General features: G+C 40.3%; 1 protein-coding gene across 1 annotated transcript; it reads left to right on the forward strand.

Moving 5' to 3' along the window:
• On the forward strand, positions 1371–8204 carry FASLG (Fas ligand (TNF superfamily, member 6)). Its single transcript, NM_213806.1, is given in 4 exon segments — positions 1371–1721; positions 2319–2364; positions 6526–6582; positions 7810–8204. Coding segments are annotated over 4 exon segments (849 nt in total).

Here is a 14839-nt window from a genome sequence, read left to right on the forward strand (position 1 = left end):
GAGACCCCCACTAAGTCTCCATACAGGCCACCAAAATGTCATGGTCTGTGCATGTGGGTTGGAAGAATTTCCTTACTCATAGTGGGGCAAAACGAAAGAAGAATTTATTGAGAATAGAAATGCTGCTAGAGCAGCAGGACAACTTCCTGGTGATCAGGGAGAGCTGACCCCGAGCATGTGGTCATGTCTGTTTTCATAACCAAGGGAGAGTGGAGATGTTCTGTGATATACCTGCTTATCTGCTGATTGGTTGGGGAAAGATGAGGTCTGCTGATACCCTTGCTGGTTGGTTGGGGTAGCATATTACCCCTATGGGGTGGGGTTAGGAGTGGGACACATATCTTTATCTAGTAGGAGGAAAGAAGGACTAGGCCAGGTTGCTCAAAAGAGGGGTGAGGTGAGGAGTGGGCCACGTACCTTTCATAGTTGGAGGCAGGAAGGGGTATACCAGGTTGCTTAAAGAGGGGAGGTGGCATTACAAGGAGATGGGTGAGACAATGATAAGGGTTTGGTAATACTTGTCTTGTCCAGAGGCTTTGAGTTATATCCCTAGAAGAGTCCTTGAATCCCACACTTTGCAGTGTCAGAGTGAATAGTACTTGGCGTGGGAAAGGGATCTCATCAGGGGGATGATACCCTCCTGCAAAAGGTAAGACATAGAGGTGATTCTTCTGGCCATGACTGACTTCATGCTCTTGCTGCTCTTTGCTGAACATGCCCCACCAGCCACTTTTGAACTGCTCCTCCTGATAATGGTGCTTTCTAGCTCTTATCTATTAGTGCTTTTTGATTCCCTCCCTAAAAGTCTGAGATTTAACTGAGATTTAAGCTTAAACTGGGATTTTCCTTTTCTGAGTTGCCTTTGTATAATGCAATCTTTGTATGAATGAAAGTAAAATGTTGATTTCATTTAAAAACAAACAAACAAACAAACGAAAAACCCAGACAAACCCCAGGGGCCATGGCCAAAGCCCACAGGATACACAATGCTTCCAGGTCTTGCAGGGCCTGAGAAAGGCCAGCCTACTCTACCAGGCTTTCAGGTAGTAGAGCAGCAGCAATTGGGGTTTTGAAAGCTTTCATCAGAAAATTGTGGGCGGAAACTTCCCAGGGTTTGCGCTGAGCTTTTTGAGGCTTCTCAGCTTCAGATGCAAAGTGAGTAGGTGTCACTTTAAGAAGTAGAAAGAGAGAAAGAAAGAGAGAACGAAAGAGAGGTGTTTCCCTTGGCTTTGGAAACTCTATAAAGAGAGAGTGGGCTTCTTTCTCTTGAACAGTCAGAAACAGGAGTCCCTTCCTTGATACCCAGGCCTCCACAGGGTTGAGAAGGAGGAAAACCCTTTGCTGGGGGCTGGCTTGAGTCACCGGCTGCCATGCAGCAGCCCTTGAATTACCCATACCCCCAAATCTTCTGGGTGGACAGCAGTGCTACCTCTCCCTGGGCCTCCCCAGGCTCAGTCTTCCCCTGTCCAGCCTCTGTGCCAGGAAGGCCAGGGCAAAGGAGGCCACCACCACCGCCGCCGCCACCGCCACCACCACCAACACTCCTGCCATCAAGACCGCTGCCTCCACTGCCACCGCCATCTCTGAAGAAGAAGAGGGACCACAATGCAGGCCTGTGTCTCCTTGTGATGTTCTTCATGGTTCTGGTGGCCCTGGTTGGATTGGGGCTGGGGATGTTTCAGCTCTTCCACCTACAGAAGGAGCTGACTGAACTCAGAGAGGTAAGCTGTGGAATGCTGTGCCCTGGAGGCTTCTGGTGTGAGACACCCTGTCACAGTGGAGGGTGCAGTGCCATGGTGATCTATAGGGACTGCAATCTTGCTTGCAATGGATTCTCAATTTAGTCTCCTGTCTTGGAAATGGGTCATTGTAGCCATCCTATTCTGTGTGCAGAAACGAGGATGTTCAGATGAGTGAAAGGAGTATTTTCTATCCCTTTGGCCCCTGGGAAGGATCAGGACCAAAATAGTACTGGCATTTAGAGTTCTTCTTTTCTCAGTTCCTAGCCTCCTAAGCTACTACCTGCCTCGTACTTAGTGAGCCAAGCAAGAAAAGGAACTTCAAATTTTGCTTAGAAGTGAATTTGTTCAAATGTACAAGCCAAATTTCCTTAAATATACTTTAAAATATTTCAACTATTCCAAATTATAAAAACTGAAGCATGAAGAGAGGCACAATTGCTTGGCCAGAGTCTGGGTTAGGAGAGGTTTTGAGGTATTTAGATTCCCTTTCTGCTGCTTAGTTTATCTGACAATTCTGCCTCCTTTGATTAAAGAACTTCATTTTTATTATGTGCTTTTTTTCTTTCTCTTTTCCAGTCTGCCAGCCAAAGGCATACAGAATCATCTTTGGAGAAGCAAATAGGTGAGTCCTTTTATGCATGTTCCCTGAATTTCTATAGTCCTCAGCGCTGAAGCATTTTGGTAGAATTCCTTGGATTCCATCTCCTTCTTGGGCATATGTATACAAGAAGTTGTATCCTAACTAATTCTGAATTTCTGGTCATTTGGGTTCTTTGAGCTGTCCTAAAATATAACGTGAAGTTAATTGTAAAATCATTATAGTTGAGTGTTGCCCACAATTCAAAATAATTTCTACTTGACTTTGGAAAGAAACATACACACACACACAACCCTGGATCTTTCCCTCTCAGACCTTTGCAACTTGCTCTAGGTCTGTCCCCTTCCTCAGTCCTCCTGGTTCCCATGCACAGGGAAGTGGCTATAACTCCTCAGGAGAAAAAGATGAGTAAAGGCAGAGAAAAATGCTGCTGGGAAATATCCTTCCTCTCCAGTTTAAACTCTCTAGGAAATTAAACCTTATTAATTTTTTTTCATAGGATATATTTAAGCTTTTAAAAAGTGGGAAAAACATCATCTCCATTAGGACGGTTTTTTTGTTTGTTTGTTTGTTTGTTTTTTCCCCAGACACTGGGAAGCTTGGGAGAAGACTTTAGCCATTGTTTAAAGAGTAGTCCCACTTCACTCATAGAGGCAATTATGAGCTGTCTTCAGTAATAAAGGAATATCCTTTGTATCAGATCCAGGACAGGAAAAAGATGAAAATGGTGAACACTGACCTCCTAAAATTTCAGGACATAGTTTTGGAAATGGTGGACAAATAGATGTAGAATACTCCAGCTTATTAAATTATGATTCATTGAGCTTCAGATTTGGTAAAATTTGGAAGGGAGATTAGAGGACATTTGGTCCAGTCATCTCATTTTTCAGAAGAGAAACAAAACACCAGACACCAGACAGATTATGTGATGTGCCCAAGACCACTGCTATGGAACTGGAGCAAGAAGGAATGCAGGCTCCCAATGCCTGGTCACCCTCAGGGCTTCCCAGTACGTGCTCTGGTGCCTCATGATATAGGGAAACTCCCATCTCTCCCTGATGGCCATGGAATGAGAAATAAAAATGACAAGCAAGATGCCTCTGCAAAGACAATAGGTAAATCTTATCTTAGAAATTGAGAAGAAAATAGAAAACAACACTGGCCATCGAGTAAGGGGAACCTCCCTTCTTTGTCCCAAGTCACCTTACTGCCCTAGAAGGTAAGCTCTTTAGGAACCAGCCTCAGGATTCTTTGGTTTCTAATTCTGGGGCTGAATCCCTCAGTGTTAGAAATTCTAGATGCACCTAAGCATAGTAGAAATACTTGTTAGAAAAATAAAGCCTTTGGAAGATTTCTAAAATAAAATAGCTTTGAAAATCAGTGGAATGTGTCTGGTGAAATGGGTTCCTAATTACTCATCTTTCACCTACTCTTTGGAGCCATTTTGGTAATTAAGAGTCAAATGAAGAGATGAGTCAAGTCTACCTTTCCCACTGAATATCAAGTATCTTCCCTAGATCAGCCCAGATGGACCAGAAATTGGTCCACCACATGGTTCCACGAATTATCACATGCAACTCAAATGAGAAACTTTACTAATAAGGGATGCAAATTTAAAAAGGAAGATACCTATTTTTAATCCATAAAGTTAGTAAAGTTTAAAACAAAAAACAACCCAGATTGGCAAACAATGAGAGAAAGTCTCTGTTTAAACAGTTGAAAATCAGTGGGCATGCAAATTGCTGTACTTTTTCTAGAGAGCAGTTTGGGAAAAATATACCAAAGGCTTAAAGCTCTTCATTGACCTTATAATCTCATCACTACACTTTATCTGAAGAAATAGTTAGATATATGCCTAAAAATTTATAATAAGGATGTTCATCATTTCTTTATAAGGCTATTTATAATAAACAATTCAGAAGAAAGTTAAGTGCCTCTTAATAGGAATTAGTTAATACATTACAGTGTATTCAGTCAAAAGCAAAATATGTAGCAATTAAGAACTATATATTGGGGCTGAACATTAGAACATTTCATGCCATAAAGACTGTGCATGCTATAGTGTTAGATTAAAAAGACAAGTTAGTTTAATCTTGACTATGTAAATATATATGCATATTTTTGTATTCTTAGTAAAGATCTAGAAGGATATGTACTCCAACAGGTTAATTGTGATTTTCTCTGGGAGGTACTATTATGGATTAGGAAAACTTTCTTATTTGGTTCTCTTTCATTTTTCCACAATTAACTCATCCAATCTTTCATTCACCTGCAAGTGTTCTTGGAGTGCTCCTGTGTGCCAGGCTGAGTGTTGGGTGATAGGCAAGGATAGAACAAGAGAGACAAAGGCCTACCCTCATGAAACTCTTATCATGCTACAGAAGATAAACAAAAGCAGATAAACAGACAACATACTTTCAAATTGTGCTAGGTGCAACTTAGGCTAGAGTGGTCTGGAAAGTCCCCTCTAAGGAGGTGGTGTTAATGTGGGTGTGCCTATGTGTGTGGGTGGTGTGGGCGTGCAGGGAAAGGCATTCTAGCACTGAGAATGGCATATGCAATGACCCTGGGATAGGACACAGTCATCATCAAATTGTGGGCTATATTTCTAGTGTATGTATGGTATTTATCCACCAGATACTTTGAACATTCTATGAGAATAACGCTGTACAAGCTTCTGCAAGGGCTATAAAGATATGCAACCTGTGGTTCTCTGTTCCATTTCCTGTCAGTTCATGGCTGATTGCCAAATCAGCTGCACAGATGGTTTGTGGTGTAGGAATATAGAAGAGACTCAATTTTGCCTTTCCTGTTCACTAACACTTCGTTCATGGTGGGTGGTCTTGGGTAGCTACAGAGGTAATGATTGCTCATGTAATGCTCTCAGGTGATTTGGAGCATTCTCGTGCCATGTAGAGTTTTACAAGCTAATCATGAGGAGCCAGAAGTGTACAAAAGCCTTTCTATGAATCTTTCTTGAAGATCTTAGCTGAATTCATTAGCTAAGTGGTAGCTCTATTCCACTGAAGTATCTAAAGGCAGTGAAATAGTTTCTATTCTGAGAACTCTTGTCTATTTTAAATCTTTCAGTCAATTTAATTTAGCAAACATTTACTGATACATGCCCTGTGTTAGAAACTGAGCTAATTACTCTGGCAGTTGAAACATAAATTAAGGAACTTGTCACTTATTTGGGTGAATAAGACAAGTTATACAGTTACACCCACCCCCCTCCAAAAAAGGAGAGGTGCTATAGATTCAGAACTGATAAGAGAGGTAAAGACAGAGTTCTTCTAGGCGTCAAAGGAAAGAAAAATCCTATTTGATTGGAAAGGCTTGGAAGGGTTTTTCCAATGAAAGAGTATTTTAGGTGGTATTTGTAGGGTTGATAGCAATTTGGCCCAGAAATCTGTTTGAGAGGTCATTCCAGGCAGAAGGAACAACATGGGCAAAGGCATGGAGGCAGGGAACTAGGTATGTTCAGAACTGTTGTGCAGCTATATCCAGTGTGGGCAAGTGAGGTAAAGCTGGACAGCTAGGCAGAGATCACATGATGGGGAAAACAATTATATGTTCAGTGAGGAGCCATTTGAGATGTTTGAGGCTTCAGGATAACTAATTTGGGGCAGACTATAGGATACCACGGGGGAAGGCCTAGTGGCCTGGAGATCAGCAGGTTTTTTTGGCCTTTGTTCTATAGCATCCTAAGGGCAGCAGTGCCAGAGCAGAAAGAGCCTTGGGTTGGGAGTCAGGAGACATGAGTTTTTGTCCACTCACCCTGACACTGAGTACCTGGGTCTTCTTGGACAAGTCGCCTAAATTTTAAGCTCATTTTCCCTATCTATAAGATAGGATAATTATTTCTACCTCAAAGCGTTGTGGTAAGTTATAAATTCAGTAACTTATATGACAGGTCTTTGTAAGTAAGCTTTATACTGTTTAATTGTAGCATTATAATTTATGCATATGTCTATCTTAATTTGGTTCCTTTTTACCTCTCTGTTTTTGCCATGCAGGTTGCAGTGAATCCCATAGTTTGGACTTGTACGATTAGTTTACATTAGACTGTTGCCATTAATGCTTTAAAAAAATCTCTTTATTTAAATGCCCAGTTCAGAGCCTCATAAAAAGAAGAGTTTTTATTCATTTATATATAATTACATCTTTCATCTCTCTATGATACAGGTCACCCCAATCTACCCTCTGAGAAAAAGGAGCTGAGAAAAGTGGCCCACTTAACAGGTCTGTATCTGGAAGCCTCCAACAGAAAGCAGAATAGCTGGCTGGTTTCCATAATTGTGCTCTGAGGGAGCTGTTACTTTCCAGTGACAGTATTTGAAACCCAGGAATAGTCATAACTATCTAGTCAGATATCTAATCAACCTCACACACACATTGAGCACCTACTCTAGGCCAGGCCCTGCTCTTAACTGGAGAAATGGAGCTGCTTATCACATGAGCCCTGCCCGTAGAAAGCTTACTCTTTTCACTTATTCCAAGGAGCTGTAGGAAGTTCGAGGCACAGGTCCAAGGGGTGAGAGCTGGGAAGGTGGGGAATAATTTTAGTTGGCATTTTTCTGGTGTTCTGGAAGAGCTTCACTCTGTTTTGTCCATGAGCAGAAATAGGACAAGGGAGGTCTGGGTCCTAGCACTAGTGGACATGTGGGTGGAGTGAAATGATCTGATAGCAATATGGTACAGTAGTCCCAGTGTAAAGTCCATAAGTATACGAAAAGTGGATAAGTATCACAGAAAGTGGTGTGCTGCTGTCATGTCCCTGAAATTATTTAGGCAGAGGCTGTAAAATGGTCTGATTAGGTCAAGAGACCTTTCTTGGGTGCATGCTGTGTGCCAACCTGGGGGACATGGAATGAATCACATCTCCATGAATGGCTCCTGTCTTCCTGGAGCTCAGGATCGAATAGGGAAAGACAGGTACATGAGCCATCATTTCAGAATTTTCTACTTGAGGTAGGTACATAGTTCTGTGTAGATACTAAAGAAGGGATGTTTACCCCAACTGAAGAATCCTTAGTGTAGATAAAGAGTTGGACCAGGTTATCTCTAGGTCCTTCCCAACTTTACAACTTCAGAGTTCCTTGGATTTGGATTTTCCTCTCCTGAAGGTACCTAAAACCCTAGCAGTTTTGATATTACTTCTGAATATCATGGAATGTGTTCTAGCAAGCTAAAATCATCTCCATCACTTCCCACTGCAGTTGATTAGGGTATATACTGTTGTCCCAGTTGTGTGACTGATAAAGTTGAGGAAGTAAATTTGATAAAAGTGCCGAGGAAGTTCATTGATGGATTAGATCTGACCCATCACCCAGTTCTATATGGGCTATATCATATGGGTTTAAAAAGAATGATCTTTGCTGAAAGAATGGTCTGCAGTTTTGTCTTGGAAATTGGCTTATTGGTACCTGAGCATTCCTGGCTGAAAGCTCCTTTCTGATTTGATTTCAGGCAAGCCTAACTCAAGATCCATCCCTCTGGAATGGGAAGACACCTATGGAATTGCCTTGGTCTCTGGGGTGAAGTATATGAAGGGCAGCCTTGTGATCAATGACACTGGGCTGTATTTTGTGTATTCCAAAGTGTACTTCCGGGGTCAGTACTGCAACAACCAGCCCCTGAGTCACAAGGTATACACAAGGAACTCTAGGTATCCCCAGGACCTGGTGCTGATGGAGGGAAAGATGATGAACTATTGCACTACTGGCCAAATGTGGGCCCGCAGCAGCTACCTGGGGGCTGTGTTCAATCTCACCAGCGCTGACCATTTATATGTCAACGTATCTGAGCTCTCTCTGGTCAATTTTGAGGAATCTAAGACATTTTTTGGCTTATATAAGCTCTGAGAAAGCACTTTGGGATTCTCTTCACTATGGTTCCTTGTTACAGGCACTGAAAGTGTTGTCTTGAATGAGGGTCTTCAGTCCACTTCTGGTCAAGAGAAAGGACATGAACCAAGAGAATCTTGAGACTACAGGGTCCAGCAGGTCTACAATTCCTCATCTCTCCTAAGGTCCATGAGCCAGATAGGAGGAGGACTATGGATAATGACTAAGAAACTCTGGGCTGCCAGGTGAAGATGCGTAGTCAGGGAAAAGCAGCTACCAGGGTATTCTACACTCATCTTAAGTTGCCAAGCACATTCTGGCACATCGAAAATGACACCTTTTTAACTCACCTCTTGGTGTGGGTCTGCTGTCTACCTCAGGAGAATTTGTCTTTCACATGTATGGATGCAAAATGAGTATATAAGGGATGATAAAAGAGGATTGGCTTGTATGATAAGCTAAAGAGACTGAAAGGCCAGTGTCGTGTTGGCAGCATCTTCTAAATGCATATCCTGAACCGCCAGGTGATGCTAACAGAGAAGCAAGGGAGATCTGGGGACACAGGCCATTCCCTATACAGTATGCATATTTCCAGTGCAATTGCAGGTGTGTGTGTGTGTGTGTGTGTGAGAGAGAGAGAGAGAGAGAGAGAGAGAGAGAGAGAGAGAGAGAATGAGAGGGAGAAAGACTAGAAGAGTTACGTAAGTAGAGAGAACGGGGAGATTGGGAAGGACATGTTAGGAAAACATGGGTTGCATTTGGTGGTAGATTTTGAATGCTTTTTGGAGACCAACTCTAATTTTCCCCCAAACTCTTTGATTGTCAGTTATTAATGCTGTTTTCCCATAACATAACCAATATTTATATAAATTTTGTGTTGTGCATTTTTAATGAAAAGAATATATGTAACAAAAACTATATTTTAGAATGCAAACATGAGTGTACTTTTTGGAAATCACTAAGATTTGGGTTCTTTTCTTATTATCTCTCCTCTATGGCTTCCTAATTCATTATGACTTAAGCCCACTTTAAGAAGAATTTACTGGGGTGAGAAGACCTGTGAGGCAAATCTTTCCATCTTTGCTAGGCTCTCCTTCCCTTGCTATATTCTCTCCCCACATTCCCCATTATTCAGAGTTTCTATGACCAGTATTATTGCCAGTTGATCTCACCCAACTACCCGTAGATTTGATAACTATTTGTCTTTTTCTGGGGACAGAGACATGGCATAGTGGAAAGAGAATGTACTTTGGACTAAAATAATCCGAATGTGAATTTTTGTTCTTTCACCTATTAACTATGCAATCAATGGGTATGTCACTTGACCTCTCTTGGGCAAAAAAAAAGGGTGATATGTACATAAAATATCTAGCACATAGTAGAATATCAAAAATGGTATCTTCTGTTATTAATAAGCCACTCTGCAGCGGCACTTCATTCTGCAGAAGAAGCCCCTTATCGGAGGGATCCATCCAAAATGCCTGGTTTCTTGCTGTCTTACCTTGGTCACTCACAATGACCACTTTCTATTTTCTCCAAACACTCAATACCATGACCTCTCCCTAGACTTTGTCATTGTTAAAAATAACAATATTTCCTTTGGAATTTGATTTCAGACATCTTATTTTCACAACATTATCTCCTATTGTTTCAACTCAATTGGTCCAAATTTTCTATCTTAAAATGTATATTTTAACTATATTGTGACAACTAGTTAATAAACACTATTATTTTCTTACATATCCATCAGCTTCTCCTTTATCTTTACTCTTTTCTTTATCCAGCTTAGATTCTATGATCTCTCATTACCATCAATACCTTGGGAAGACTCCAAACTCCAAAATACTCTGTTACTCTCACTGTTTTCCTCTTTCAAAAAATCCCATTTTCTTTATGCTGGCATCTTATTAACTGGATGTTGCTGGAGAAAAATGACCCAAACTGATTGGCTTGTTTCATTTTATTTTTATCTATCATCTGCTGAAGTCATCCAATCAATTATTTATCTATCAGTGAGTTGTTTCTATCTTTATATTGATTTGAATAGGGTAATACATGAACATAGCACAATTTTTTTAAAGGTATACAAAGATATTGGATGGAAAATGTCTTCTTCTCACCCTGGACTGTGGCTCCATTTCTGCCCACAAGGAAGGTCACTGTCTCCTGTAGCTTTCCAGAGATCATCCATGCATATATATGACTTCACTTTATGTTAGAATTTCCCAACCGCAGTTCTATCAACATTCTGAGCTGGATAATTCTTTGCTATGAGGGCTGTCCTGACTGTGCATTATAGTATGTTTAACAGTATCCCTCCCCTCTAACCACTAGGTGCTGGTAGCATTCTTCTTCCCCCATGTATAGTAGCCCAAAATATCATCAGATATTGCCAAATTTCCCTGGGCTGGGGCTGGGAAGACAAAAGCACTCCTGGTTGAGAACAACTGCTTTACATTAGTGATCACAGACTTCAAAGAGGCATCCAACACAGTGCTGCACTTTTTCTTCAGTGCCCTAGTAAGCATGTTTTTTCACTGTCTGAGACAATTACATCATGTCTATTCCTTTTGTAAACCAACCGCATCCCCTCCTCCCACTATGGGACCTCACTTCTACCACCTAAGCACTAACCCACAGGTATCTGAGTGATCTCTTTCTTCCATCTGACGCAGTGGAGGAAGAGGACTATCTCTGTGTGTGCTAGACTCATTTCCTCTTCCCTACTTTGCCCATTTAAAAATTTTCTTCGTTCTTCTGCATCTTCAAACTAGCTCTGCCCATGGAATAATTTCCACATGTACACATGTTCAAGTATGCCCTTTCACTAAAAGACAAACCAAACCAAAACCAAACCAGAACCAAAAAACCCCAAATCTTTCTTTACTCTTCCTCCTCCTCCGGGAACAGCTGCATTTCTCATTTTCTCGGTAGAGACAAATGCCTAAGGTTTTGTCCACATACATGGGTCCCAATTTTTCAGCCAGGAATCTGGCTATATTATTTGACCACTTAAAAATGTATTTTTTTTCTGCCAGAATAAAAGCTCCAAAAGCAAGACCTTTTCTGCCTTGTTTACCATAGTATCCCACATTAGCAAATGCAGTACCTAACACATATTAGGTGTTCAGTAAATATTTGTTGACCAAATAACATTAATTATAAGGCAAAATCTTTCAATGGTTTTTTTTTTCAGAGTAATGAATCTATAGCTTTTATCCAGCTTTGACTAGATTATCCAATGGGAGTTTAAGGCTATAGATCAAAAAAAATAGTGCATCTTAATTCATAGTATCAGAAACCAAGAAAATCTACTTGGTCCTTGGCATTATTAGGAGCTTTTGGGGGACTGTTGAGGGAAACTTTTAGGTAATTAGAGCTGAAACTGCCACTTGGAAGATACTCTGTCCATATGTGTTGAATAAATTAATGGACAAAACCAAAGATCCAGAGTGTCACCTGCTCTCCTTAAAACTGTTGCTTCATCTGTTTATATAGTCAGGTTTCTGACCAGGTGCCTCATGGAGAAAGTCAGAGAGGTATTCACCCTTATTTTGGCTGATGATCTATATTCCTAACTCTCACAATTAAATTCTCCTAATCTATTTCTTGTTCATATGCCTCCAACCTTCATATGCCATTCGACTCCACTAGTTCTAATGGTCATGGGAAGTTTTTTTGGGTCAATGGACCCTTCTAGATAATGGTATTAGAGCAAAGAGGAAGTAGGAGTGGTGCTGGACATCCTGAGATGATCTCATTCTATTAGCTAGTAGTGGTACTACTGGCACCTTTTCCCATCTAAGTCTGAGCTCTATGCAGATGACATTGGGATTTCCTGAAGTCAGGGTTGTAGCTTATTATGCTTTAAGTATTGGTTTCAGTAGTGAGATAGTAATAGTTCCTTTAATTATTTCTTTTTACCTAAGTAGGAATATAAGGAATGTCAAAATCCCCAAAACTTTTGAATGTGCTCATCAAAAATGGAGTCAGTCATTGTTCCTTTATGACATGTGAAACCCAAGGTAAAACACTTAAACAAAAAAAGGTCACCTCTGGTTCAGTAGTTTGAGGTTTTCCTTCTTTTAAAACCTGAAAACACACAAAACCATGGTTTTTTTTTCTTAGCCCCCCAGAGTGACTTTGTGTTCTCTGAAGTAGGTTTTGACTTACCACACTTTGAGAGAAAAAGAGCTTTACTGGGACCATCATTGTAAGAATGACTAATTTGAAAAAATAGATCATTGGAAGAAGTTAAACTGGGGAGAGAAGCCTGGCTCCTCAAAGCTATGTTCTCCGATTTCCTTAAAGAGGTTAAGCCATAGACATACCCTGGTCTTTATCTAAGAAAGTGTGTCAGACCCTTATCAAGTTAAATTTTTCAAAGGAGTTTGGCTAAATTCTAATGTTAGAGATGAATTTTTACTTCCTGTGTGCATGTTTTTGTGTGTGTATGTGTTTCTTTCACAGGGTTTTAGATCATCCAGAAGCAGAATGAAGCAATCCTAGGAAATTCAAATTAGAGTCCATGGCTTGGGGTCTTCAGACTCAAACATGGACCTTACTCAGAAATAATATAACTATTGATAGTAGCCAGGAATTTTTAAGATGCCTCTAGAAACCAACTAGCCTTAGAAATATAGACAGCTAAGTAGTTCATCCAGAGAGTAGAAAAACATCACTTCACTGATGACTTTCTTACTTTTGATAAAGATTTTCCTTTGCTAGGAGATAGTTCTCCGTCATTCTAGTTAGTACATCTTTAGGGAAAAGTACAATGCACATTTCTCTCCTCTCTCACCTGGAGACTTTTTCAGCTCTATGGAGTCACCCTTTCTTCTACTTCTTAGAAAAATGATGTGAACCTCAACCTCACATTCTGTTGAACATAGACTTCTATGCAAGTTTTCTGAAAATTTCAAGACACTCATTCTTTGGGCAGTCCACATGATAGAAAGTTTCCTGGCTCTCACCTGGATTCTGGCAGTGGGTGTTCTCTAAGGTACTCTCATTGTGGAATGCTTGTATTTACCTCAAGGCACTACTAGCCCAGGTTGCTGGGTGTAGACAGGTTTTACTAATGGTTTGGGGGCAATGAAAAGAGATTACATTATACACACAGTATAAGTTATACCTAAATTGAGTGTTAGACATCACTGTCATCCCCCTAAATTTCCCACAGTTATCTCCTTAAATGTGTCATCCAAAATCTTGGTATTTGAAAGGAAGCATAAATTCATTTATTCATTCACTCAAAAGTGTTTATTTAATGTCTACCATATACCAGAAACTACCCTAGATACTGTGGATGCAATGAAAAATAATGTCTCTTATGGGAATTAAAGTCTTTTAATGAAGAGATGGTAAATAGACAACACAAAAGAAGCAAATAAATAGCTAATTAGTCATATGGTGGTAAGTGCTAATGAAGAAAATTTAATCAATGTAAAGTGGTAGAGAGCAGTAAAGAAAGAGAGATTGTTTGATAAGTTGTGAGGGAACACCACTTAGAGCACATGAAGCAGAGAAATTAAAATGCAAACATGTAAGACCAAAAGGTGTTTGTTATGTTTGATATGTAGTTGGAGTGTAGTGAGCTTGATGAAAGGTAGCCAGGGGCCAGAAGGTGTATTGGAAGTTTGGGAAGGAGTGTGGATTTTATTCTAAGTGTCATAGAAAGTCATTGGAGGGCTGAGAACAGAGAGTGACATGACCTCATTTACAATTTAAAAGGAACACTCTAGTTGTTTATGGAGAACAGACTCTGAGTTGGGAGACCAGTAGAAGGCTGCTTCAGCACTCCAGGTGAATGATGGTAGTGGTTCAAAACAGGGCATTGGTAACAGAAGGGTTGAGATCATTTTGATGTTAAAATTAACCAGATTTGCTGATGAATTAGATGTGAGACATGAGAGAAATCATAATTCTATCATTTTTGGTCTGAGAAGTTGAGTGGATTGTGGTGCCACTTAACTGTGTTAGTGTTTTTCTGCTGTTGCATTGTAGGCACAGTCTGTGATAGAGGCAGAAAACTGTTTCTTGCTGCAAATCCTTGGGTTTGTACCAACAAGAGTACTCTTTACTGATGGCCAAAGGCACAGAGACCAACCAGCCTTTGGGTTCTGCTTAAGTTCTTCTCATGGATACAAGCAATCTACAACATCTTAAGAAGAAAGGGAAACTGTGTATTAAGATTGCTATGTATGAGCCAGAAACTTCCACAGTTGCCAAAAATTACTCACCTACAGATCTATGGTTCATAAGAAATCTTGGAAATAATATACGGCAATCTCTTTTCTAATGTAGCAGTCCTCTTTGCCATATTTCCAACAAGTGGAATACATTTCCATATATTCTCTATTTGAAAACTTTTAGAAGAGAAAGCTCACTGAGCTGGGAAGGAGCTCATTTCTGCACTGTCTTGTTACATTTTAGAAAGTGCTTTCTTAGATTTAACTGAAACCCTCTACACACTGGCCGCAGGCCTTTGCTGCTCAACACTCCTATCATATTTTATGGCTTATCAAACTCTCTAATGTATCTTATCAGGTTCAATTTTCATTAAGCCCTGTAAGGTAGATTGTTATCTCCATTTTATTCACAAAAACGACAGAAACACTGAAGAGTTGTGAGCCTTGCTCAGGTTATGTGTC

This window comes from Sus scrofa, chromosome 9 (assembly GCF_000003025.6).
Source record: "Sus scrofa isolate TJ Tabasco breed Duroc chromosome 9, Sscrofa11.1, whole genome shotgun sequence".
In the NCBI taxonomy this organism is placed as follows: domain Eukaryota; kingdom Metazoa; phylum Chordata; class Mammalia; order Artiodactyla; family Suidae; genus Sus; species Sus scrofa.